The 27,709-nt window shown below is 38.6% G+C and overlaps 2 protein-coding genes and 1 pseudogene across 3 annotated transcripts; all 3 read right to left on the bottom strand.

The window, feature by feature from the left end:
* Nucleotides 1-328: 328 nt before the first annotated feature.
* Nucleotides 329-25,180, bottom strand: LOC122664653 (probable membrane-associated kinase regulator 6). The gene is made up of 5 exons (XM_043860571.1): nt 25,046-25,180; nt 24,824-24,826; nt 561-1,255; nt 402-439; nt 329-366 (listed from the first exon to the last, which is right to left on the bottom strand). Exons 3-4 carry the CDS (start codon nt 1,237-1,239, stop codon nt 408-410), a joined length of 711 nt encoding a protein of 236 aa, XP_043716506.1. The 5' UTR covers nt 1,240-1,255; nt 24,824-24,826; nt 25,046-25,180; the 3' UTR covers nt 329-366; nt 402-407.
* LOC122666055 lies at nt 4,713-6,356 on the bottom strand (annotated as a pseudogene).
* Nucleotides 15,082-27,709, bottom strand: LOC122664652 (potassium transporter 7-like). 2 transcript variants are annotated; one of them, XM_043860570.1, is made up of 9 exons: nt 27,605-27,709; nt 26,667-26,910; nt 26,313-26,561; nt 26,133-26,183; nt 23,629-23,889; nt 23,481-23,533; nt 18,368-18,482; nt 17,363-17,617; nt 15,082-16,512 (listed from the first exon to the last, which is right to left on the bottom strand). In XM_043860570.1, exons 1-9 carry the CDS (start codon nt 27,605-27,607, stop codon nt 15,419-15,421), a joined length of 2,325 nt encoding a protein of 774 aa, XP_043716505.1. In that variant the 5' UTR covers nt 27,608-27,709; the 3' UTR covers nt 15,082-15,418. The 2 variants fall into 2 exon arrangements, with proteins under 2 accessions (XP_043716505.1, XP_043716504.1); XM_043860569.1 differs by having other exon boundaries at nt 26,667-26,913; nt 27,605-27,622.

Raw genomic sequence — 27,709 nt, 5'->3', positions numbered from 1 at the left:
CACCTCACTTGTTTATCGAATGCTCAAGCTGCACTTGAGAGGATAACCAAGAACATTTTTCCTAAAAAAAAATAAATAAGGGCATAAATTGAAAGTAATTTATTTTATTATCATTCTAGGGGCAATTTCAGAATCGCCATGGCTCAACCATGAACCTTCTCCTACTTTAAATGACTAAAAATATCAATAAAAAAAATATACATTATCATCCAAAGATCACAGGAAATGAGAGGAATAGGGAGAAAAGAGAGTGAAAAAAATTTGTACAAAAGAAAATTAAACTGTTTGGATCTTCTTCAGACCTTCCCTTTCCTGTAATGTGTAAGATTGAAAGGAGTAGCAAGGCTTCTTCTCTTCTTCTTCCTCGTTGCCCCTCTAGCTGCTTCTTCCTTCTCCTTACCTTTTGTTCATCCTCTCTGCAGAAGTCTCTCACCCTTTTCTGCAAATAACCCCAAAAAAAAATTTTTGCCCCTTAATTTATGGAGAAGAATTTGAATCCCAAATTGTGCAACTGAAAAAGGAAACAAAGAAAGAACAGGGAGCGAAGAGTTCTTACGTACCAAACGATTTCTTGCAATGGAGGACGGCATCGTCAATGTCACACCAATCAGTGGTTGAAGAAAACGAACTGTTTCGAGGAGAAACCTCTGGAGAACGCGAACTTCCCCAGATTCTGTCAATGGACTCTGTTCTACTTGTACTACGAGCCCTTCCAGAATCCCTTACTTTCTGATACAGAGGCTTGAAGAAACTCACATATTTGTGGAATATCCACTTCGAAGATCTCCTGCACCTCCTCAGGAATGCCCACTGTAATTTCCCATCTTTATTGGACGGAATTAAAGCTCCTGATGATTCCTCTTCAGAGATGTCTGTCTGTGCTGCTGCTGCTGGTGGTGGTGGTGGTGCTTTAATGGCGTTCGAAGCCTCCATCTTTGATGGATTGATGAAGATAGGCATAAGGAGGCCATTGGAGAAGAGTTCATCGGCGTGAACAAGAAACAGAGGAGGAGAGTGAGAGAAATTGGAATCGAAGCTGAAATCATGGGCGTATGATAAGAATCTCTTGGAAGGCGTCAACTTTGGATCTAATTCTATGAAAGCAGCAGTTTCATCGTATGGATCATCTACCAGGGAATCTTCGAAAGAGGGTCTGAAATTGATTAACCAGCTATGGGAGAAGCTCTCAATGGAAAGAGGTGGTTGTGAGCTTTCCATGGCTTCCACCACTCTTTCCATCCAAATTCAAGAAGGAGATTCTCTTTCAAGATTGTGAGGGCTTTTGAGAGACTGTCCTTTATACTTATATAGTTGTTTGTTACTTAATAGGGAGGGGAAAACCGGGAAAGATATGGAGCCCCCCCTCACCTCATCTAATCTCTCCGTACGTGAAGGCTTCATGTATATGGTTTCGTGACAACACGTATCATTTTTGCTTCCACAAATGCCTTTCTATGGTACATATCAATGCTGCCATTAAAAGTGTTTAGACGAGTATTTGTGAAAGTAAAAGGACATATGTAGTCACAAAATCGTACAGAAAATGTCGTTACACTCCACCTAGGGGAGTTAATCCAGACTCGAAGATATGTAATGTAACAAATTACTGGGATTAGCCAATACAAACCTGCCTTTCATGATATGAAGATGCAAAACCCTAGAAAGGTAGGTGGCTTCCAATACCTTTTCAAGCTCCCTAACTCCCCCCCCCCACCCCACACACCAACCATAAAAGATTTTAAATTCTTAATAGGTAAAAAATATCTCTAGGGAGAGGGTTCTCTAAGCAAGTGGCATATTGAACACATCACTAAGGAGCAACAAATAGTTTCATTTGAGAGGTCATTTCATGTTGGGGGTGGGGGGGGGGGGAGAGGGACAGAGAGAGAAAGTACTAGTGTACCCTTCATCGTTTGCTTAGACCCACACATGAGGGTATGTGAGGGTATGAAATAACTGCCTCACCCCTCATGTTGGATGCCTTTGCTCATCCCCTCATTGACCCTACATTGATGTAAGAATCACACGATCAGACAACATTCTTCTTCCCTAATAATTTATATTTTGCTCCCCACATGGCCACCACTGGATGATCACGTGTGAAGAGATATCACCGACTGACTAGTGTGGCAATTCAAAGGACTTAATGTTTTGGCTAAACAAAAGCTCGTGGGCAGTTCAATGGGCTCCATGACTAAAGAAAATCCGTTTTACCCTAGTGGTCATATCTCCATAAGATTAGACTTCAATATATATATATTTTTTGGTAGAATAAGATTAGACTTCAATTATTACCAGAATAGAGGGTGGAAAATGTTTGAAAAATCAATATAGTGAAAATTTGATAGAAAGTTACCTAAACAATATCCAATCCATCCAATGGTTAGAGCGACCAAAATCAATCCCCTCCATGCAGTAAAAATAGCCACAGCAACATTTTACGTGATCCCATCAGAATAATTATCACTTCCAATTCGCGGGGACCTCCAATTCCTCCAATTCCTCTAATAAGGGGGAGTGGACCCCATCTTGGACAGTGTTTTCGGACAGGGGATAGGATGGTCATTTTTGCCCCCATGTGAGGAATTGGAAGGGATAATTTCAAAACTAAACCATATCAATACATTTTTCTGTGTTATATAAAATTTAATGTCAACAACCTTAAACTTACTAGATAACGTTCTAGTTAAATTAACTTTGTCCTTAGATTTCTTGACCATATCAATACATTTTTATGTCTTATAATGAAATACGTTGATCATACAACAGTTTAGAAGCACCTCTCCACTTCATTTATCTTGTTCTAATTCTCTATGCAACATCATTATCTAATTATTTATCCTTCTTTATTTATGATTGAACCTAAGTATCTTACAACATACATTTTTTACATATCTCCCTTGACCAATTTTTTTATCGTAATTTTAGTAAAGTTAATCCCCGTATACTTTGTTGTTGTCCTATTTATCTTAAAAACTTTTGATTTCAAGAAAGATCTTTAGAGAATTCCATCTTTATATTTATCCATGTTTTTATTTCATTCATCAAAACCATAACATCAGCTAAAAAACATGCACCAAGGGACCTGACCCCAAACGTCTCTAATCAGCTAATTTATTATTTCTGCAAACAAATATGGGCTTAAATCTTACCCATGATATAAGCTATATGATCAAATCTAAACTGTACTTGAGAATCCAACTTTATCCCCTTCATAATTCTTGCAATAGTCACTAACATCATTATATACAGCTTTATTATGTCTACATATATTTCCTTCTTTAACACCACCAAATTATTTCTCCAGCTAGAGACTATCATAAATTCTTTATAGTTCAATAAAAGTTCAAATGGAGTTTTTTTTTTTTTTTTTTTCCTTACAATTATCCGAATTTAATGCCAAATTATTACATTATACCTCTATAAGTCATATATTGTTGTTTGGTCACAATGTTTGGTAAAGGTATGCACCAACTACGCATTTATTTTTGTGGTCACATTAAAAATAAAAAAAATAAAAAAAGGTTTAAGCCTCCTGAAATGTCCTCACCACAACCTATACATACAACTACAAATCCAGTGCAAACATGTGACAAAAGAGTACCAATTTTAATAGGTGTAAGGTCACATGTTACAACAAATCATTGGATATTCATTACAGATAGAATGAATCAAACATAAACCCCACCCAGTTTCAAAGATGGGGTTATACTGTCTCAAGATTATTACATCTCTCTTGGGAAGAATGATTTCAATACAATAATTATCGATTGGGTATCGATTGGGTCAGCCACAGTTGCAGACACAAAGTGCTTTACATCCAAAAAAGGTCTGAGAGGCTGTGGATATTAAGATTTTAGGTTCAGTGAGGTTGTTAATGTCGCATTCTTACAGAATAGAATTCCTTACAAGATGGATAGCTTAGAAAAAGAAGGGGAAAAGAAAACAACCAAAAATAGCAGACAAGGGGTCCATACAGTGGTCGGAGGAGATTGGCCTTCACCATGGTTTTGAGGGCAAAGCATCCTGAATGGAAAGCGACTACAATGAAAAACTATTTCTTCTGTCACAGGTCACCCTCTTTAAAACCGAAAAAAAGGAAAGCAAAAGTGACCCATCACTCATTCTCATTTGCTAAAGAATCCCTCCCAAGCTTTCCTAAATACAAGTTTTTCCCAAAAAAAAAATTTCTAAAAACAAGTCCACCATAATAAAGATACCTTCCCATAAATCAAAACCCGGTACCAACTGTAACCTCTAATATATACATCAATCCAACCTTTTAACATAACAGCCTACATATTTGGAATCCCTTTCTACATAAATTAAATAGAGAAATATTATTGTCACAAAAGTTTGTTAGTTGTGATGCCAGTAACAACCCTAAACAAATTCACTTTCCTGCCAAAAAAGAAAAGCCAACACTCGTTGGTAGAGCAATCAGATCAGTGTACACCACTTGGGATGGTGAATAACCACTTTTTTCCCACTGGTTTGAGTCTCCAAGCAAAAACTTCTTCCATGTTGCAGTCAATCCAGTTTTTGGGGTCCCATTAAACAAAGAACTAACCAAGTTGGGCTGAACCTTGGCAAATTCTCTCACCTACCAACTAACAGTTGGCTGCATTTTTGGCAATGTTGGGCAACCCTATTAACATCACAAGCATGGCGATGAAATAGTGACCAATTGTTCCTCATGTATAAGTACAAACTACGAACAAGAATATTATTTCATTAGATCTAAGAATACAAAGCCATTCTACAGGCTATGTAATAGATTTGATGCTAAAAAGTTCCCTGATCGTGCAAAGACAGCACCCATCACCACCCCAAGGAAAATAAGAGGAAACATCCTTTGGATGTTGAAATGTCCTAAACTGAAGGAAAAGTGAACTTACCAGTATTGAACGCCATACAAGCATGTATCTTGTCAAAGAAGGGAGAAGGAATCGTCGGTAGATAATCTCCTCCCACACTGGGGCACACTGAAAATAATATTGTAGCCATTACCACTGGGTCTCAAGCCACAATTGACTGCTCACCACTTTTAAAGAGAGACAAGTGTTGAGGGCAGACATGGCAACAGGTCAAGGTTGACTTGGGATAGCCGATTGACCAGAGGGAGCATGAAGCAACCCAAACCAACATCAAACAGCCAGTTCCCACTCAGGATGACCCTAAACCAATCAGATGGAAGGGGATGGAATTTTGCAAGGCAGTGGTGAAAGATTGTGATCCCAGAAAGGCCTTCGGTCATATCCGTCAAAAGGCTGCATGGGCCAGGAAAGGAATTATCCAAGATCCGACATACCAGAATGAAGCAATCCCAAGGAGCCTAACCTGCAGAAACAAAATTTTATAGTAATTGTTAGTGATTAACAACTCATTCGAGTAGTTGAAGACCTGAAGAGCTATTTAGATTTTTCTTAAAACCTGTGCAATAAGAGTATGTCTTCGAACTTGTACTACAAGTCCATATTAACTCATCCTCTCAGTTGACAATTAACAACAGTGCTTGGTTACAATAAAAAAATTCTGCATATGTTTTCCTCTTTGTACCAACTCTACAACACACTTTATAACCATTTGTAGGGTTTCTACCAAATGTGGGCCCCACAAAACGTTTGGATCCCATGTTTGGTGGAAACCCGTCAATCTGTTATATCACCTCTATTGCAGAGTAAATAAAAAACTAGTGCAGAGTCTGCACTGCATTGAGTTGAAGTTGAGGACCAAGTCCCAAACAAACCTTCTGGGAGTATGACCATAAGTACCCACAGTTGCTGAAGCATATTGTTTAGTCTTTTATTTCTGGATGTTTCATCATAGAAAGTGACACAAATGCCCATCTGAAGAATGGTCTCTGCTGTCCATGGTACCGTCCAATGTTTATCGGGTACTCTAAAAATTGCATCTACAGCCTGAAACAGGATCAAACCCATCAATGAACACTCTGACTTGTCATGAAAATCCACTGATATGTCTTATGTATAACCTTCTATACATACTAAAATAGTTGACTTGTCATGAAACCTGTGGTATATTATCACTATCCAAAGATACTAAAATAGATCCAAATAATAATACACTGCTCAAGATTTGATGCAAGATTTTTTTTATTTTTTATTTTTGGATAGATAATATCACTTTATTGCAAAACTAGAGGGAAAAGAAGGGGGAAGGACTATACAAAAATAGCCAATAGGCTCACAAGCTACCTCTCACAAAGAGGGACACAAGGGCAAGAAAAAAGCAAAAAAATCAAAGCAGCCCATTATCACAAAACAGCAAACCCGACACAGAATAGCAGGAGCAAAGGACAACACTCTCAAAGCCAAAGAACTTGAATGTTCCATTTCTCCACTAGGATAATACCTATTGGATCTCTTCCCTTGAAGAATGGAGGCCTTGCAACCAGGGTTTTAAGAATTTTGAATCGGCCAATTCGTATCGGAATCAGTTGTGACCAATCAGGATTCCAACCGATATGACACGGCTGATTCACACCCAAAACCCTAGAAATTTCCCTATTTGGAATCTGTGCATTGATTCTAGGGTTCTTGAAGGCCGATTCCGATCCGATCTGGATTGGAATCGTCAGTGTCTGATTCTGTCTCCAATTCCGCATTTTAAAACCTTGCTTGCAATGATCACGAATGTCCATCTTGATGTCTCTCAAAATCAAGGGTTTAGGTCCTGTTTAGTTTTGGAAACGCCTAAGAGCAACATACTTAAAAGGGGATAGGCCTTTTGCTGATTGTCTTCAAGGCTAAATCTGGGCTGGAAGGCTGGGCTTATGGGGCTTAAAAGCTGGCTGTCTCGATGGGGTTTAAGGGCTGGCTGCTGAACTATGTTTCTGGTCCTCCTCTTCCTACATCAGTGATTCTCAGTTAATAGGACCTGCCTGCAAAAGATCTCAGGAATCTGAAACCTGGACAGTGGTCTGCAGGGGTACTCCTAGTAGCACTAGGAAAACAGGGCAGTGGCAATAGATCCAATATACTAGCCAATTTATCCCAGGTTTCAATTCAGAATCAATAGAGAACAATATCAGAAGCTTAACTATCAAGTTTGAAGCAATTCTGAGAAGTAATAAGAAAGATATAGATACCAAAAGCATGATCATGCTCCTCGCGTAAGGCTGCAAATCTATCACCATCATCATAACCACCACCTATTACCAAAAAAAAAAAATCATAACCACCACCACCATCTGTTGGGGGTACATTGTCTTGTTTCGCTATATATTTGTAGTGAGGATTCTATGTATGTATGCAATCTGAGAGAAGTGTGCGGAAGAGTGGGCTGTAACCCTATTATCCATTGATAGTGAAACAAATTTCATCTCATCGTGGACGTAGACAATCTTGCCGAACCACATAAAATCCTTGTGTGCATTGTGAAATTTTTTGTTTGTGATTTCCATTCTTTTCTGCATCGTTATAGGTTTCGTTTTCTAGACCATCATCATCACCACCACCATCATCATGTCCTGGGGGAGGTTTGGAAGTGCCATCCAAGGAATGCGACCACTCGATGTCTTCGTCATCACCTCTGCCAAGCTAGGACTCAATGGACGCCGGGTCTGTGAGTGAAATCTGCCCTTTGACACCATATACTCCTTGATCAGCACCCATCTGCAAAGCAATCTGGGTGTTGGGTCAAAATGGACAGGTTTCGATCGGCTTAAGTGAAAATATAACCATGGTGCAACCATGTTTCAATCGAACCCAAGGTTTCGACCAAAACATGGTTGAAACCTATTGAAACTGGTCAAAACCTGAACCGACCCTGTTTCGATCCAAGGGTTCGTCTCGGGTGGGGCTCGAAACCGAGATATCTTGCAGTTTCAACCAAAAACTAAGAACCACGCTTCTATGGATTCAGAAGTGTTTTGCTGTTGATTCAGCAAGAATCTTGTGAATTCCAGATTGGTTTAGAAGGAATCCTGAATGTTTCTCTCCCTTCAATATCGTTCATTTGTTCTCCATTCGAGCAGATCAGATCTAAACTTCTATATTATCACCTGCGATTTCTGATTCAGTTAGAATATTTCTGTTCACAATTTATACTTATTAAGTTCAGTATTTCAGCATTATTTTCAATCGATATTGCTATTTCTTGCTGCCAATTTGCTTTACTGATTTAATATTCTGTTTTATTCAGTTTTCCAATTGAATCTGAGAGTCCTACTTTGAGTGTGCCAATTAAAATCACAGTTTTCTCACATAATCCCTTAGACATGACTTCGGTTTACCATTAAGGCTTCAATTTGATGCTTATTCTTTAATTCCTTTCATGTAAAACTGAAGCTTTGACCCCTGAATATCCTGTAATCAATTCAGATGTGTGACTGAAATTCAGTTTCCTAAATCAAGTGGGTATTCTACATATTTCCAAATCTGACCATCAGATTAGAATCGAAGGTTATGAATCATTCCCCTATTTTGTTAAACCACTCGACCTATAATTCTACTATATCAGACTTGTTTTCTTTGAGTTATTAAATTTCTCTATTTGCTGGTTTCCTGTTCCTATATCTGCAATTCTATTTCTGAAATCTAAACCTTAGGTGACTTAGAAACCCCATTAGGAAGCTTTCCAAATAGAGAGAACGTGACCTGGAATGGATGGAATAAGAATAGCTGATAGAGGAGTAGGAGATCTCCTTGCAATGCTACTAGAATCCCACAGATAGCCACCTGAAATCTCTCCTAAGTAATACTGCAAATCTCTCACATCACACTAAAAAACTCGAAGCTTTTATAGATTAACTAGTATGCCTGAATGGCTAAGAGAACATAGATATATAGACTCTTAAACTCTGGTGGGGGGTAGATAGGTGTTGGGGGTTTGATGTCTTGTATTCCATCGCTTGCATAAGTGTGCTGATTCTGAAGGGCCGTTAAGAGGCCATAGGGGCTATATGGGTATTTCGGTAAATTTTCTGTATAGGGTTTTGCTATAAATTTGTAGCAAGGGTTCTTTCTCTGTAATCAATCTAAGAGAAGTGTGAGGACAAGCGGCCGTAACCCTATTCTCCATTGATAGTGAAGCAGATCTCATCTCACCATGCACGTAGAAAATATTGCCAGACCAAAAGCTTATTTTCACTAAAATGAGCCCATTCCTCTGATTTTCCTGCATCGGGGAACCTCTCATTCTCTTGGAAATTGAGTATGACTAGTTCTTTGGCTGATGAATTTGGGTATCGCATTGGGTTTCGTTTCGAGCCTTTGCAAAACTGAAATATTTCGCCAAGTTCCATTAAATTTCAGCGAAATTGTGTACCATGCTACTGACACTGGAAGCAGGCCACCAGATCTCCAGCATTATGCATCTCATGTACTCCAGTAATTCATTTGGTAAATTGATCCAAAGATTAGGAAAAGATTCGAAACACTACCTTAATATACATTCAAGAAAACGAGAAAGAATCTTACATTGGTCATGGGCTTATAGCTATCACAATGTCAAACAATTGAAGATGAGATCTCAAGCACAAACAATATGTTATGCTGACGTGGTAATTTGGTTAGGAGTGGTTTTAGTAACCACCATTAGTCCGAACCTTAGCAACTACCAATAAGTTATGCTGACGTAGGAATTTGGGCCACATCAGCCAACAGTAAAAACAATCCATTTCCTATACACTTGTACATCCGTAGAGAGACAAGATCGAGTTAGAGAAAGGCTGAAGTTTGGCCAGATTCCTTGCACATATTGAGAGGCTTCAAACATCTTTAAGAACCTCAATGCTCACAAGTGCCTCCTTATCTTGGCTCAGTGGACTCCTAGTAAGTTGCTGAGTGCTGACAAAATGAGATTAAACTAAAAAGAAAAAGGACAACGAAGTAGTGTTTAATATTTTTAGTTCCGGAAGGCCACCATTATTCATAGTAGAAGAAAGAATGGCTTTGTTTTATGACTTTATAATCCACAGAACATACTTGCATCTTTAAAAGTTCGAAAAATATCCACTGTAAATAAATGTACAAGCTAATGGGCAGCACGAAGGCAGGAATGATGAAGGCACACAAACGATAGAAGTCAGGGTTAGTGCATATCGTAGATGGACCATACTCCAGTCACCTAAGTTATCAAGCCACACAAGACAGTGATAGACCACCTGGACACGGCATTGATCAAAAGTTCATGGCCAGAACTGCCTTGTGGATTTGGACTACTGTAAGCCAATTTTCTTTTCCAGAAATTGAAGTTTCAGCTCTTTGTAGATATTTAAGAATACCTAGACGGTGTAACCCAACCATTCTTCCACATGAAGGAGCTGGGAAGTAACATTTTAAGTCCATAACATCCAGTAGTAATGCTCAAACATGAAAAACAAATAACCAAAACCGAGACTGAGTAAAGAAAAATCTAACCTTTCGAAAACTTGAAATCCAGTCCTTTTTTTACAGTGCCTGATTCATCTAATTCTTCCTTTAATAGTTCCTCAGGCTGCTTATTCTCTTCTAAAAACACACTCAGAGATGCATGGCGAAGACGCACCAAACTCTACGAGATTGAAATGCGACAGGAAATAATAAACATGTAATTCATTTTACAGTTATAGCTCAAACAAAATTTCGCCAAAGGTAACACTTATCGATGTTCGGAGTAAAATTTAAGAAAATATAATATATAACGAGTTTTATATATCTTTCCTTACATTCTTTGAAGATCTTGAATGAGAATCAACAACATGTAAACTCCGATTAAGCGACCATAAACTCCCGCAACGCTTCGAAACCCTGGACATAGAAATGGATGGTAATAGAAGCAGTGGCCGTCGAGCGAGGTAGTAGCAGGAAGAAATCATTAAATCCGACACAGAGGACCCGCAAATCTCTGCATCACCGAACTAAAACCCTAGTGCCATACATAAAAAAAATACAGAAGTTCTTCGTATCGAAAATATAAAACCCAAATCAATCCATCTATCTCCACATTAGCTTGGATACTTCAACGTCATTTGACGAATGATGATATCTTTTCTCGATGTAGAAGAAAAAACCTTTTCGATGCAGACAAGCAAATAGTGCGGGAACCAAACCCAATTCGAACGATGTCGAAATCGAACCCATTGTAGCAGCGGCTAGTGGACCAGGCAGCCGTTTCTTTTCCGGATCAGGATCCTCTACTTCCGCCTGCCGCTACTATCGATTATCGTGTTCGCCCCACACACACAAGCAAGGGGTAAAATACCATCTTACCCCTTTCCGGACAAGGATTTCGATTGTTCTTTTCCTGCAAGTAACTCCAAGGTGGAAAAATATTATTAAAAAAAAAGAAATTTACGAAACACCCCCTGGATCGAAACTCAGATCACCCCTGAAATTTGAAAATACTCAGATCACCCTTTCTACAGTAACGCTGTTAGTCTACTGTTAGTTATTGGTGTAGAAAAACCATTTTATCCTTGTACATTGAAAAGACAATTTTAACCCCAAAATCAAGTGGGATGAACGACTAAAGCGTTTCACCTTCTCCAGCACCGGCACCGGAGACATATCTTCTCCTTCTCCATCTCCGACCAACCTGCATCTTCAATGGTTATGTCTACACGCTCCATCTCTCTTCTATCTCTCTCTTGTAACTCCCGGAGGTGGGTTTCTCAGGCAAAGTCACTGCGAGATGACCATTCGATTAAAGAGAATGAATTCTTAATTCAAAAGCTAACAAGGTAAAATTACAGAGGAAACAAAGAAATCCCAAAAAGGATTTTAAAAAAATGAAAAAAATCAAAGGCGGAATTCAAAAGTGTGGGGGTGGTGGTTTTATCAGTAGGGCATGAATAAATGAATCATCACTTGAGGCCGCGGGGGATGAAGTGGGTAAAGCAACAGAGGGTGCATCAGAGATTAACAGGAGTCAGGAGAGAACCCAGAGTCGACCAAATTCACAGTCTCAATGCGTCTGTCAACAACCGAATCCTCCACAGTGTTGCCCGTGAAATTAACAGGGAGTGTCGGCAGCGAACAGAGAACTAGCAACGGAACATCCAACGAGCGATTATCAATTCATCTTATTGGATTCAGATCTTACTGATTTTGTTTTTTTACCCATGTTTTGATTTTAGGGTTTTATTGGTTGATGGATTTGTAAACCGAATAGAGGCAGCATAGGTGCTGCGATTAAAGAAGACTTGAACCACTGCCACCGCTGCAGTCGTCTCCGAGAGTTACGAGAGAGAGAGATGGAGATAGAGAGCAGGTGGCCACTCCGGTAAACCGCAAGGGTTTTTGAAACCCTTGTAAACTGCAAGGATTTTTTTCCGGTATCCTTCGCCGGCATACTGGTCGCCGTATGAGTTTATCCCCTCATCGAGAGTTGTAGGCAGGTGGTCATTCCGATTAACCGTGATTTGCAGGTTTCTACCTGCAATTTTGAAACCCAATAAGTTGCAGAGATTAAGTTGCAGGTCATGTGAGGAAGAAGATGGATATTTGGGGTTTTAGGTTCAAGGGTAAAATAGTAACTCTATATTTGGAAAGAAGGAGAAGGAATATTCCCTATCTGATTATTTATTTTAATTAAGAAAAAAAAAAAGAATACATGTTAAGTTTTTAGATCTAAGGGTAAAATAGAAATTATACTCTTCTCAAGGGTAGTTTAGGGTTTTCAAAAAATTTAATCAGCTGACTTCATCAGTTAACTAACGGTAAAGTCTAATTTGAGTATAGGGCTCTAATGCAGGGGGTGATCTGAGTATTTTCAAATTTTAGGAGGTGATCTGAGTTTCGATCAATTTTCAGGGGGTGTTTTGTAAATTTCCCCAAAAAAAAAAAACTCCAAAATGAAAAATTAGGATATGTTTGGATACTAAGAAAAGAAAAACATAATGAAAAAAAAAAATCATCATAATGCAAGTAGGAGTGCAAATTTGGCCTTGACGACCCGAGCCCGCACTGAGCCCGAACAAGGCCTGGGTTGAGATATGCTGGCCCTGAGGACGGGTCAAGGCTAAGAATTTATCGCTCGAGTTAGGGTTGGGCTAAGGTTGAGGCCTGGGACTGAGCCCGGCCTTGTCTTCTTCTTCTTCCTTCGTCCTCTTTATTCTTCTTCTTCTCCCCAACTTGGCCAAACCCCCCCCCCCCCCCAAATGGTTAGGGCCAATCAAAGTCTCAACCCACCTTAACCATGAGGGTAGGTCAAGGTTGGATTTTCTGGCCCTAAGTCAAGGTTGGGCCAGGCCTATACCCAGCTAAGGGGACTAAGGGTTGGGTTGGGCTTTTGAAAAGTTCGGCCCAATCCGAACCTGTTGCATCCCTAGATGTAATTGATTTTTGTGTCCCTCTCTTTAATTTAACAATTTTTTTGAATTTTTTTTCTTTTCTCGACATCCAAACATAGTCTATGAAAGTTGCATTGTTTTCCAACTTTCCAGAATGTCTTGACAACTAGAGAATTAAAAACCCTTCACAAGAAATAATCTTTTTTATTTATGTAATCATTACCCCATGTGACACCATGTGATAATATCAATAACTCCAAATCATTCCATATTTGGTTATTAAATTCCACTTTACTTTGCATTCAATTCCCTTTGATTTAAAATGTAAAATAAATATTACATGTGAAATGCATCTTTACTATATATGGTAAGAAATTTAAGTAGTTTAAACAATCACATGGAGTAATGATTACAAAAATTTCTTTTTTAGGTTTGAAAATTTTTCCTTCCCTTTCCTTTAATTCCCCTTGTAACCAAACGGAGCCTACTTTCTTTAGAAAAAAAGAAATCTGTCTGGGAGTGTGGCCTACGTCTGCACATCCATGAGTCTATCTCTCCCCTTCCAATATGAAAAGACACATCTGCCCCTTTATTTTGAAGAAGAGAGATATAGACTCATGGGAGTGCTGGCGTAGGCCACACTCCCGGACAGAAAACCGCTTCTCTTTTTTTTAATACAAAGAAAGGCCTAAGATCCAAATCAATTGAATAGAGAGGAAAAGTTTCTATCCGAAATGAGGCTACGATTAACCATGAAAGGGGGTGGGCCTTCACCACCAAACAAGAGAAAGATTAAACCCAAAAGCTTCTTGAGCCAAAATGTGGGCTTCAACATTTAGAGATCTCCAAACAAACAAAAACTCTATAGAACAACCAATGGAAGACAAAACATCCACAACAGTCAGCTTTGTGGCCCAGTCCAAACTTACATCTTCTCTTTTTTATTGGCTTCCAAATATAGCCTAAAATAAAATCCTGCACTCTCATTCCTCCTTGTTACAACATTTTCGTTAAGCCATATATATATATAAATTCCTCTAAAAAAGAAATTTTTGTGAATACCCAAAAAAAATTTTGTATTTTATGCAATTTTGCTAAAATTATTTTAGTGATATGAGAGAATTGTTTTTAGAGGGAAAAAGTTCCTCACGATGCTAGTGTACATTGCCTTCTTGTGTGGACTTTTTTAAATTGTTTTTCCTCGTACCTGACCATGTGGACCTCATGTGGATTATACCATTTCTTATGCCGCCATTGGTGTTGTGTGTGAATCTTTTCCCCACACTGGCACCCTGGGGAAACTCACCTTTTTATATTATGGGTTTAATAAGTAACTAAATATTGAATTTGAACATTGTGAGTTCTTTCACATACAATTCTTTTAATTCTCTTAGATCCATTTGTTTTAATGTGACAAGACTTCCATGACATGCCAATTGCTATATACTACAAGTAATGGCTTCCCTCTTGATTTTCTTTTCCTGTCATGCAATGCATAGGGATTGAAGTGAGTAATTAGATAAGGGCATGGCCAAAACCTTTTGCCCCTTTCATTTTATTTTTCGTATTTGGAGTGTACTCAGCTCAAATGAAAAGGGGGTGGATGGGGATGCAGATGAGTTTCTGTTTTGCAGATACCCATTGTTACATTGCCTACCCCCCATCCCCTATATCTATTTTTCAAAGATTAGGTTGTGTTTGGTATGCATTATCAGAATAGATTATGTGTCTAGAACACATTCTGAAGCGAGAAAATAGAGAAGAATTGAGTTTCAGAACGTGTGCTAGAGCCCAAATCTATTCTGGGAATGCATACCTAACACAGCACTAGATACACTAATATGGCTGACACTATGTATTCTCATTCATATTTTATTCCTTCAAGTGTCCAGATACAAGGCAGATGTAGACATGTAGTGTTCCACAAATTGGTCCCCAACATCCTCCATCTCAGCATTTATATTTATTCAACTCAGAATAGCTGGGTATTCAACTGCTAAACTGGCTATCCACCTCAATGTAATGTCAGCATAAATTTTTTTTAGAGGACCCACCAAACACTCGAATGCTGTGGAGTCAGGAACCATCAATAGGTCGGGCATGGCAGCCACAAGAAAATACCACCCTGACATGTTTTGCTGTTGGTATCCAGTGCTGCGTCCCCTGATGAAAACTGCAATTCTACACATGGTAGATCATGCCCACCTCAATTAGACTTATGTGAGGAATATTCAGGGCCACTGCAGGGCGACGACAGTTCTTCCGAAGAAAAGAGTATAACACATCGATCGCAAGCTTCTTTAAAAATGAAGAACTTCTCCTGGCCTTTATATAGGAATGACCCATTATGTATGCTATCCCTACATTTCTAGCTTCAACGAGCTCCAGAAGCTCTTCCTTCACTTGTGGGTCTATATACTCTCCCTGAGGTATGTCAAACTGGACACACCGCCTCTGACTCGGCTGGGGAGACTCTTGCTCATACAAGGACTGCAAGTTCTGCAATGTGGCTGACTTGCTGCTCCTAGCAGTGGAAATGGTATCCTCATTGTTTATACTATTTTCATTACAATCCAACATCACTAGCCTTGTCCCAAACTTTTCAGAAGCCCGAACTACTGCCATCCTTCCATCACCAGAGCCTTCAGAGATGTCAGAACCTTCCGCTTCCAATTGGATGAATTCTGCTATACTCATCATGAGGTTGTTTTCAAAGTCATCTTCATCCTTCCAGACATCTTTGTAGCCATATCGGACGATGCAACGGTACATCCGATAAGATTTTGGGCCAATCCGGCCGATGAGGTACCTTTCATCAGCACTGACGTATGGCACAGGGACAGATTTCACACATACAAAGACAATCACCTGGTGAAAAGCTGGCAGGTTGGTCACAAAATGGGAGAAAATGGATGGAACACCTGTTACCAACTCAGTGTAGATGAGACCAATCCCTGGCACCCTGACAATCCCTAGGCTAGGACCCAATGCAAGGATCCATTTCATCGAAACCTTGTTTTGCAGGTCAAAGAGGTACTTTCGCCTAGTACCATAGTGCCACACATACATCACAACCAAGAAGATTGTGGATAGCACCAAAGGAACCCATCCCCCTTCAGAGACTTTCACATAAGCAAATACAACATAAGTGAGCTCAATGAACCCAAAGAAAAGGAAGAATCCTAAGGCAAATAAGAAATTCTTCTGCCACACGAAGATGATAACTAGTACCATCAAGCATGTGGTCACAAACATGACGGTCGAGCATGCAATACCTGAAATAAAGAAAAATCACTGTTAGTTTTATATTCAACTAAGGCAAGAAAAGATCTTGCTATTTATTTCATTTGTATATGATCTCATTATATGAAATACATAGGTCATGACATTGACATGTTCAGTTCAGCATGGTGCATACATGGTGGACATAGTTCTCAAGACATCACCTAGGCTCGCCAAGGACAAGGCGGCTGGCAACTGCCTAAGTTCGCCTTGGCGCCATAACAACTATGTGATGGACCTGCAGGTTGGTTGAGGTTCTACCTCAGCTATCTCCTCCCAGGGTAATATTCAACTAGATCAGAGTATCACAGCCATCGAATATCAGGCAAAATTTCATTGACTGACCAAAAATTGAGTGTGTCAAGATAGGTGGGAATACTTCACTGGGTTGAAATGTGGAACTTGTCACAAATGGTAGATTTCATCCTTTTCTATTCCCCATGTATTCACTCCAGGAATATTGGTGTCAGATACGATTTAAGCCCTTCAGGCCTTTTACATACTGGCTTAATTGCCTCTCTAGTAAAATCAAAATACCACAACCATCAGTTGTATTCCATCCATTAACCTGTTGGTTATTTAACACTTATTCCTTGCAGTGTCACGTCTGTGGTGCATCTGTATGGACATGTATCTTGGAGAAAGTATACAATTTCAAGGTGTACATGCAGCATAGTATTCATTTATAAACTATAAAAGTAGAATTGAATGGATCCACTGATAGGCCAACATAGCAACCGCATACATATGGATGGTGCACATACCTATGCAGCATAATATGACTATTGACTAAACAGACTTGATTTTCAGAAGTAAAAATCGTATTTACAACTCTAGAATTACCATAAGCATTTCCTATAAGGTTTGTGTCCTGGAAACCAATTGTTACCGCCAAAGTAAGAACCATAAGGATCCAGTTTATCTCCGGGATGTAGATCCGACCATATATCTGTCGTGATGTATGCACAATCTTGACTCGTGGGAAACAACCCAATGCTTGGCATTGTTTGATGATTGAGAATGTAGCGGAGATAACAGACTGACTAGCAACAATTGCAGCCAGAGTTGCCAACACAAAAACTGGCCAAAATAAAGGTCCTACAAATAATAAGAAACAGTGAGAAAGCATAGCAATATGTATCTTGCGAATGCAGAATGACAGGAAGATTGAGTGAAAGAACACATATAAAAGAAGAGTTTTCTTTTATGGGGGGGATGATAAGAAGGTGTTATGTTGCGCATGAGCATGTAATAAGTTTAGGAAAGTTTTAAGTCACTTTGGAGTAAAACATATGAAAGGGGAAAGGTATCAAACATCAATGAGGCAGAATCACAATTCAGTTGGCCAGCCTGAGGACCTTCCAGGCCAAATGCAAACCTGACTGGAGGATCCCAACTTTTGTTCTAGATGGAATATATGCATCTAATAGTGAAATGAAATGCAAGGTTGAATGCTGCTTAGGGGGTATCCGATCTATCCCTTGCTTTTGCATCCATGATGATCTATCCATAGTTACCAATTCACAATACGTAAAAAATTCAATATGGATAAATACAGGTGTTATTCAAATTGGGAAGTGAGAAAGAGACTAAAATTTACCCATAAATATGTGGAAATTCAGCATATAGAATAAAATATACAAATTACATAAGAGCAATAAAAAATGTAGATTAACATATAGGAATTGGTATTAGTATGAAGAAGGGATACACCAGATTACAGTAAATTTTTTTTCCGACCATTTGAGTTGTATGCTGATTATACACATCATATATCATAGGCGGGTAACTAACAATGGGTCTATCAGAAAGGCTTAGCTTTTCTGATGAGTGTTTCAGAAAGCTTACTTGGAATAGATGCATAGAAGCTGATAGGTATGGCAGAGAAATTCTTCGAAATAAAAGCTGCCTGCCCCATATATTGAAGTAATAGGCAAGGGTAAATAACACAAGAAAATCCAACCTGCTCATAAAAAAATGGTCAGGCATTGACTGATATTGCTGAGACAAAATATTTGACAGGACATTAAAGCCTATCATTATATGAGTCATAGCAAAAAAACTTACTAAAAAAATTGAAAAATCCATATTGAAGCTGCAAGGTAACAAAAGGAACCCTAGCATAAACCTTATTCTTCAGAAGAAACTATCTAGAAGTCGGAGCACTCAATTCAAGATGACAAGGGAGCAAGAAATAGCCCTTTCACATGGCCCAAGAGGTCCAGGACTGGAAGTCCATGGGTTTACGAGATCTCTAGGCCAAAATTTCCACTTAAGGAACAGTTCTTTATGTTCAAATTGAAAATGTAAAAGTGCAGAACTGAGTCATGATTCTGGGTCTTTGCTTGTGACTGCAGTTTGATAACACTGAAAGCCAAATGGATTTTACCTATCTAATGAAGCAACTTTTGCTAAATGCAAAAGTTACCTAGGAGAGTTATGCCAATTAAAGAATAAGATTAAAGTCCATGGTAGGCTTAAGAATTATATTTTGAAATTGTTTTTTTTTTTTTAATTTATTTTTCTAGTCCTCCAATGAGCAACAAAAATGTTAAGAAAGTGATTGTCAGTTTCTTAAAGGCATACTCTAAGATGCATCCCTGAACATGTGGGGGCATGGATGTATGGGCAGTGCTAGTGCATCATACTCAAACACGTTAGATCTCACACTGATCGTGGATCCTTCCTTCCAATACATGGAGTGGGCCATGTTAAAAAGTAGAAAACTAGTCAAATGCGTCTTGATAAGTGTATGAGGTCCGCCTTTGGATGGTCCCTACAGAACAGACTGACTAGACAGAAATGACATGGAAAGATATGCAACAACATATATTTTCCTGTATCTGTTTCAACAACAAAACAAATTCCATTGGAGTCCTGAAATCAGCAAGAAAAATAATAACAATGAAGATTGTTATAGTAACTAACAAAGCTATTGTAAGGGCGAAGGACTGCAGAATTTCTAGTTCTTCAAGGCTGGTGTGGCAGGCAACCATCTACCAGGTGGCAACATATTTGATGCCTAAATTTGGTGCACTAGAAAGCCTGTCGCCCTTCATCCATATTTCCAGTTTCATCATAAGAGACCTTGACATATAAAGGATCAAAAGACCACTGTAATCTGAAAAATAGTTGGATGGCTGAAAATACAAGAGGAAAGGTCAATACTTGGTGGACCATAAGATTGAACTAGTTTACGAAATTTGACTTGTTGGCTATCCAAATAGTACTCTATCCAACAGTTTGGATTGGCGACTTCAGCCCTATACATGTCTCAAAATGGCCGCACATCCTCCTAAGCCTAGCAAGACAACGATTTTAATAATCTCCTCCCCTTGATAAATCTATTATATATGTAAATTTATTTATCACATTTATATTTATATAAGGCACATAAATATAGACATAGGTAATAAAAGAGATAATAAATGTACAACCATTTTATTTATCCCAGTTAAAGCAAGCAACAACTCATCCAAACTCTGCCTCTTCTCTGTTACCCTCAGTATCTCTGTGCACTTTCCAATTCAGTCTATGCTCCGCATATACTCTATTTCACGCAAATTGACCAACCCCATATTCTTCTCAGTTCTTCCTATTGATCACCCCTTTTAGAGGACCGAATCCACACGTGGAATTGATCCATACTGAAAAGGACCAGCAATAAAAATTCTGCAGAAAAGTGCATTCTGTCAAAAACAACTGTCCCAGGAAAAGGGGATTCTTAATCATGTGCCGTTAGGCCATATATACATCTAGTAGACGAGACCATGTTGAATGGCATCCCAGAATAGGGGAAATGGGACCTACTGTGAACTCACAGCTTTCCAAATTTGAGATATTCAAAGGATCTGGTTGAGTCTCTGGGGTGTCCTCAGTATATTAGTCAAGCTTTTCATTTGGTTACAGTTTCTAGACTATTGGTTCTATTATATTGTTCATTGAATTTCAGATTTAGTGTCCAACTAGGCAACTATAGTACTAAGTCCTCGTTAATTTAAGTATTTAAGCCTTAAAGTGAACATTAGAATAAAATTAGGAATATAATAAAGCTCCAAAACATGGGAGACTTCCTTTGTGACTTTTTCATTTGCGGACATAAATGATTAAATAAACTTCAGCCTGATGTTTTCATCATCTTCTTCTTTTTCTTCTTTTTTCTTTTTCCTGCACACTTTTATTTTTTGATTTCTCGAATCCATAGCCAATTAACCCCTAGCTGCCAAGATGCCATCAATCCCTCTCCATTATTTAATTGATCAATCTATCACCCTCTGACATTCCTGTACTAGCTGGCTACTAGTTTTCCAATGTATTTCAGTCCTCATCCTTAAATCATTTATTAAACCTCATATACAGCATTAGGGGTGTAAGTTTGGCCCTGTGGGCCTGAACCCGCCCTGAGCCCGAACAGGGCCTGGGCTGAGATATTTGGCCCTGAGGGTGGGTTAGGGTTGGAAATTTCTGGCCCTAAGTCAGGGTCGGGTCTGGTCGGGCTAGGGTTGAGGCCTTGGGCTAAGCCTGGCCCGGCCCGTCTTGTTGTAAATTATACTATAAAATGTATATTGATATAATATATATTATAAACTTTAAATGTCACCCACATTTTGTTATATAATATATTATATATGAAGATAATAAGTGATGTAATACATTTTATTATAGTGTTATTTTATGTAAAATTGATAATTTTCACCCTGACCCATTCTAGCCCATGCATTTCCTTCCCCCCTCCCCATGATCAGGGCCAATCAGGGTCAGCCCAGCCCGACCCTGAGGGCAGGTCAGGGTTGATTTTTTTAGGCCCTGAGTTAGGGTCGGGTTGGGCTTGGTCCTAGCTAAGGGGACTCAGGGTTGGGTTAGGGTTTTATAAAGCCCGGCCCAACCCGATCCTGTTTCAGCCCTAGATAGCATCCCCTCCCCCCCCCCCCCCAAAAAAAAAAAAAAATTCCTCAACCCTTCAAAACCAAACCCTAACTTAGCACGTTTTTCCTTCATTGTTCTACAAAATTCTCTCTAACCCATTTTCTCCTCTGATTTCTCCAATCAATAATCCTAATTTTTTGAATGTTATAATTCTATTGACCAAATTCCAGAAATCCAATGTTCTAATTCCCTACCCTGGACACCAATACCCTATAATGTCAGAACATTAAATTCTGAAGCCTTTTACTTTCAAGAACTCCTATCCTACATGAAGTCAGACATTCTTTTCCTTGAGTAAACCCAATGGTTTAAGATATCAAAAAGAAAAAGACCCTTCATAGAGTCAATTTAGTCACTTCTTGGAAACTCTATAGCAAAAAGATGACACAAAATGTGTCAAGGTTACGTATCTCTGTCTTTCTTAAATGTTGTAAGATAATAATTTACCTTAACTAAGATCAATATTGTCCATGCGACAATATTTGGCACTTCATATGTACTCAGGTAATGGTCTTTACCCCAATCAAATTACAAAATTACCCATAAATATAGTTCCAAAAGACGACAAAGCCCTCAAAATCATAGTTGTCACGGCGTCCGGGCGACCCAAGGAGTTGGAGGGGGCCTGAATACAAGGTGACACCAACAAGGAGACCAAGGCGACATTAGTTGTCAAGGCGCCTGGACGCCAAGGCATTGACAACTATGCTCAAATAAGTCTTTACATTACCAATACGATAGCATTTTCTATAGGACAGTAATAGCGTCTACGTAAAGGAGGACCAGATGGTCTTCACAATATTTTGAACAAAGAGTCTGCATGAATGAACATCAAGTAGTGATATGATGCAGCACATCACAACAAGAAGTTGAACTCGTGTTAAACTCCAAATTAACCATTATTTATCTTCTATGCACTCTGACCCCATAATGAAGTTGTGAGCCCAAAATAGATCAACCAACAAATGAATGCTTTGTTCGCATATCTGTTTTGAAGCCTGAGTATTTACATCATAATGAAGGCATAAAATCTCCGGTCTTCCACATTATTATACTCCATGTTCATAGAGACCTGGTTCCTGAACCTGTTTATGATTGCCTTGTAAAATCTTAGCTAAACTTCAAACGGTAGCTTTTGTGCCCATGAATATATAGGGTCCTTGACCAACCTCTGTAACAAGATTTCTATAACATGGCCAAGTTATAAAGCCCAAATAGTTCCTAGGTCTTTAATTTACGAATCAGAATCATCATACAGATTCATGCCTGCTCAGTTGTCAGAAATCATATCAATGCACATAGAGCAACATCTATTTTCATAAAGGAAGCTCATAAAAAACCAGTTTGAGGCCCAGATCATGTTTGGAGGTTACAGCTTACACCCACATTTTGTAAAGGAAAATAATTAAATGGCTAATCTCTGAGGGAATGCTGTTTATTATCGTCTCCTCCACCCTACCAAATATGCCATCAGATGTTAGAATGAGATCTTCCCTTCTCAGTCCAGATCAATTTCTGATCACTCAACAAATTTCTTCTTTGCCAAACAACCCCAACCCTAAATAAGGCCCAAAAAAATAAAAAGGAAAAACAAAATACCTACTGAGATATTTAACTATCTGATCAATCTATCCTTTGCCAAGAATTTTATCATAGCAGACTTAAAGGTTAGGAGTGTCTAAAGCATACAACTAATCTGAACGTAGGACTTTTCCTACATCAGTCTAACTGATTGGATGGTCTACAACAATGAGCATGTATGCAATTCTTATTTAAAGATCTCAGAATATCATATCATGAAATGGTTTGCAGTTTCCCATTCTCCCAAAGTACTTAAAAAAAAGAAGTCTTTTTAGGCTCGACCTATAGGGCTAGAATTTCTCTTAGCCACCCTGACCAAGGCCTCAGTAGTGCACAAATAAGAAGTAGTAAGTGTGAGTTTATTTAGTTTCCGTTTAACAAAAACAAACTGATGTCAGCCGAGATTCAGTCAGAGCTAAAACACTATTATTTAGAGAATCCTTGATTGACATACCCTTATGGATGAAGTTGTGAAGTGGCCAAGATCTGCAAACATCGCTTCAGTGCCTGTTTGGGGAAGAAAGGAACTTACAAATCTATTAATAACTATTCTAGAAGAATAACATGCCAACAGTTATCCAATTCTCAGATATCACACTCACCTGTCATACACAGAAGTATTCCACCAAGAGAATACCAACCATCTTTTCCGGCCACTCTGAAAAACATGTAAATATAATGTGGAGAAAGAGCACGCCATATTTTTGGATTCCATTTAACAGTATTGTAGATGCCAATGACAGCGATAGAGAACAACCATAAAATTACAACGGGTGCAAACATGAAGGCCACCTTCTGCGTACCACGGTGCTGCAATGCGAAGAGGCCAACCAACACAACACATGCAATAACAAGCACCATACCTGTGTATCCATCAGAATGCAAAGTAATTTCCAGGTGGGAAATCAGAGACAAGAAAATAAGTACATAACAACAAGTAGGTTATGTGGAAATGCAACAGATCATTCACTCATTGAAAGCAATATTGCCAACCCCTCCCCCTCCCCACAAAAGAAAAAAAAAAAAGAGGAACGAAAAGAGCCTTAAAGATATAACTCTTTTTTCTTTCTCTATTTTATCCCTTTTGCTTCCTCCATCTGTTGGCATCTACGCTTTACTCATGCAAAGAATCAGAGTTGCCAAGTCAAATTATTACATGATAACTTCTTTCTCTTTTAGTTTCAGTGTATAAATCAACACCTGCAATCAGCAATATCATTGAATATCTGTTTTTTTTTTTTTTTTTTTTTTCTCTCTAAATTATTCTTTACATACAAAAGCACTGATAAGTTTGTTCACGCTAAAGAGCAGGAGTAAGATCTTAAGAAATCAAAAAAGCAGAAGGTAAATAAAAGTAAAAGGAAGCAGCAACAGAAGCTTAGAATGGACATTTCCTTCAAATGGATGCCAACAAGGAGCAATCAATGACCTAAAGACTCCATGAGACACTAGAGGAGGTGAGAGAACAATCTTTCCCTATAATTCAGGTCAGTAATATTTTATCTGTTAGCTTTCATAGATCCCACTTGTAAACATGTCATTACTAACACTTCTAAGCACATCATTATTTTCTAAATTTAGTTTAGTTAAAATTTGTTTGCTCTTTCTATTGAATAGAGTGGAGACCTTCTCCAGCAACTTGCAATATGAAGCACTATTCAGAAATCAGGCCAGAAATTATGCCTTAACAGTTATATGGATGGGAAGGTATACCTTCAAAGATCCATTTTTTCTGGACCGCTTAGTGAGACAAGATTCTCACACTATACCATCTTATCTGAAGAGTTTCATTAGCCCATAGTAGCTATATGCATCTAAAAGAAGGGGACAATCCACCATTTTCTGCTTCATTGCACCTTTGCCTTCAAAGTCTGGCTGAGAGATTGGAATCTTTCAGACAAGCATGGGTAATACCTAAGGAACCTTTTTTCAGGGGGGGTGTTTGGGGGGGGTAAAATGCCTAAGGAACTTAGCAATCTGTTCAAAGATTGAATATGGGGAGAGTCAGATGGCCTCTAGGGAAGGAGATTATGGTCTCTTATACATTCAGAAGTATTTTGGAGCATATGATTAGCAAGAAACAACAGATCCTTTGACAACTACCTGCTTCCAGCTTATAGACTGGCAGCCAAAGCCAGAGAAACTTTTATGGGCATCTAACTGTAAAGAGTTTGAAAGTATATCTACTGGACATCTTAGAGGAATGAGCTAACTTTCTTACTTCTATTTGTTGAGGATTTGGTTGACCATTTACTAATTCAAAGAAAGTTATTATAAATTTAGTCTATATTAACATAACATGGCATCATCTGGATTTTTCTGTTGGTTATGGTTCTAATTGTACACTTCTAAAAGCATGGATTTTCTATTGAGTGATTTCTCACTACCTCACAAAATTTCTAGGGCATGGAACTCTCTTTTCTTTCCATACTGCAAATTGCAATTTTCTAGAAAATGCCACACTGCCACCAACGTCCACATTGGCATCAAGATAGCTCTCTGTTGACACTGGATCATCACTCTAACTATTCCAGCCATATAATTTTCACCACCTTGGCATAATCCATGTACCCATGTTGACTGTATTGCTTACACATCTAACACCATGATTTACATCATCAGGTATAATTTCAATCCAGCACAACCATAGTTCAAAATCTCGCCAAAATTTCGGTCATCTCGTTTCGGAAATTTTGGTCTAAAAAATGCACCATTTCATCGAAATTTCGGTTATTTCTTTTTACCTTTTACTTCCCTAGGGAGGCCTTTGTAATTCCTAAAGTGTTTATTAATGAAGTAAATAGGTGTTAGGAGAGATCTCTCCTAGCATCCACGATTCTCTCACCTCTCTTCTTTTTCTTTCTCTCTTCTCTTCTTCCTTTCTTCTTCCTTGTTCAGCTGTAAACCATTGTTTACCAACTGTAATCAAACCTCTTACATATTCAAACTATTTGATGTGTTGAGATGCAGATGCAGACACAGAGATTAGTTATTTCATATATTGAGTAAAATATTAGTTTTCAAAGTCTTCTAAGAGTTTGCTAAGAGTTTCAAGAAGCTATTCTAAGTCAGACCAGAAGATGGGGGTTCTCATAAAGTAACATACCATCAGGCAAGTTCTTTGCTTGAAGTTGCACCCCTGAAACAGATGACAAGACTGCAAACAAATAAAAATGTGAGCTGACACAACAAGTATGAAAATAATGTAACTGTATGAGGAGCAAGAGAGAAACAAAAAAAATATAGACTATGTAATGGAAGGTAAAGCTCAAGCCAGTGTTGTTACCAGAAATTGCAGGTGTGAGAACACCATCACCTATCACCATGCAAGCACCAAATAGAACTATAATAAGTAGAGACGTTCTCGACTTTTTATGCTTCTCAAGAAATCTTCTAAATGAAGATGGAGCCACATTCCTATTCAAGTGACCCTTATAATAATATGCGGAGAGCTCCTCATCAGCTGTTTGCTGATTAGGAAGCAAACTGAACTTTGAATGTCTACACAGAAGTGTGTATAGAGCAAATGTTCCACCTGTATGCAACTCAAGAATATCAACACAATTTCATCAGTGAGAATGGGGACAATGGGTGAGGGGGGGGGGGGGGATTGTAGTGCAACAGAGTTCATCAGCCTCACCTTCACCATTATCATCTGCACTCAACACGAGGACAATGTATTTTAACAATGGAATCAGTGTTAAAGTCCAAAATATTAAGGAAAACGCCCCAAATATTGCATCTTCAGTCTGATGTTTGAACATTCTCCCAGAAAATGTACTTTTATAAACATAAAGTGGAGAAGTGCTTAGATCACCATATACTACACCAAAACTCTGATATGTTAATAGAAGAGCTTGCTTTGATCGGGTCTTCCACTCAGCCTGCTTGATTAAATAAAAAACGAACTTAAACATGTTAATTCGATCTGAACATGCTTTCCAGGATTAAGGGAAAATACATCTCATTCTGCGACATGCATTCAATAAGGATAATTCTAAGCTTTATAAAACCAGGGCATTCAGAACAAAATCAGTGTTCATTTTTCCCCTTCTCTCGAATGATAAACCAGGGGATCCCTGGAACTCCAAATTATTAACTATACCAATGAAGATAACATCATATCACTTGCATCATCAATGAGGACTCTAACTTTCTCATCAGAAAAATTTCCAAATAACATCAATTCTTCTTCGGAAAGACTACGGAAGGAGGCTCAGGAAATCGACATTTCGATTAACTTCACTGCATAATCCATACAATGAGGATGTCCAAACTAACAAATGCGGTGTTATGGAAAATATGGCTACCAAAGAAAAAGAACTCCAAAATTTCCATGGATGGATTCTATCGATTCCATCAGGACTATAAGCGAAGAAATCACATACAGGTGAGCTCCAATAGACAAATATATCAGAAATGAGGAGGTAACCGAGTTGCTATAAGAGACTACATGACGTGGATGAGTCCAAATCGCGAGATGAAAACTTAAGAAACTTGGATTTTGTAGGTCCTTTCCAGTCAAGAGTAAGAGAAAAATCCCAGTAGGTTTAATGGAGAAGAGAATCGAAGACTTACCATAGCAATGCAGCGAAACTGTATCTTTCTGAATCGTTTTCTCGATCTCGAAATTTGCAGAACGGGAGCTCAGAGAACCTTTGGTTCGTATGTGATGGTGCTTTG

Source organism: Telopea speciosissima, chromosome 6 (genome assembly GCF_018873765.1).
Source record: "Telopea speciosissima isolate NSW1024214 ecotype Mountain lineage chromosome 6, Tspe_v1, whole genome shotgun sequence".
In the NCBI taxonomy this organism is placed as follows: domain Eukaryota; kingdom Viridiplantae; phylum Streptophyta; class Magnoliopsida; order Proteales; family Proteaceae; genus Telopea; species Telopea speciosissima.
Note: the sequence above shows the minus strand (reverse complement) of the source record. Positions and strands in the feature narration are given on the sequence as shown.

Excerpts from the sequence above, each read along its gene's own strand:
- LOC122664653 (XM_043860571.1), bottom strand. The coding sequence starts at position 1,239 with ATGGAAAGAGTGGTGGAAGCCATGGAAAGCTCACAACCACCTCTTTCC. Across the intron at positions 440-560 it reads CCATTGCAAGAAATCGTTTG|AAAAGGGTGAGAGACTTCTG; the intron begins GTACGTAAGAAC and ends GGTTATTTGCAG.
- LOC122664652 (XM_043860569.1), bottom strand. Across the intron at positions 26,184-26,312 it reads TCTCACACCTGCAATTTCTG|TCTTGTCATCTGTTTCAGGG; the intron begins GTAACAACACTG and ends ATTTGTTTGCAG. Across the intron at positions 16,513-17,362 it reads CCTTATAGGAAATGCTTATG|GTATTGCATGCTCGACCGTC; the intron begins GTAATTCTAGAG and ends TCTTTATTTCAG.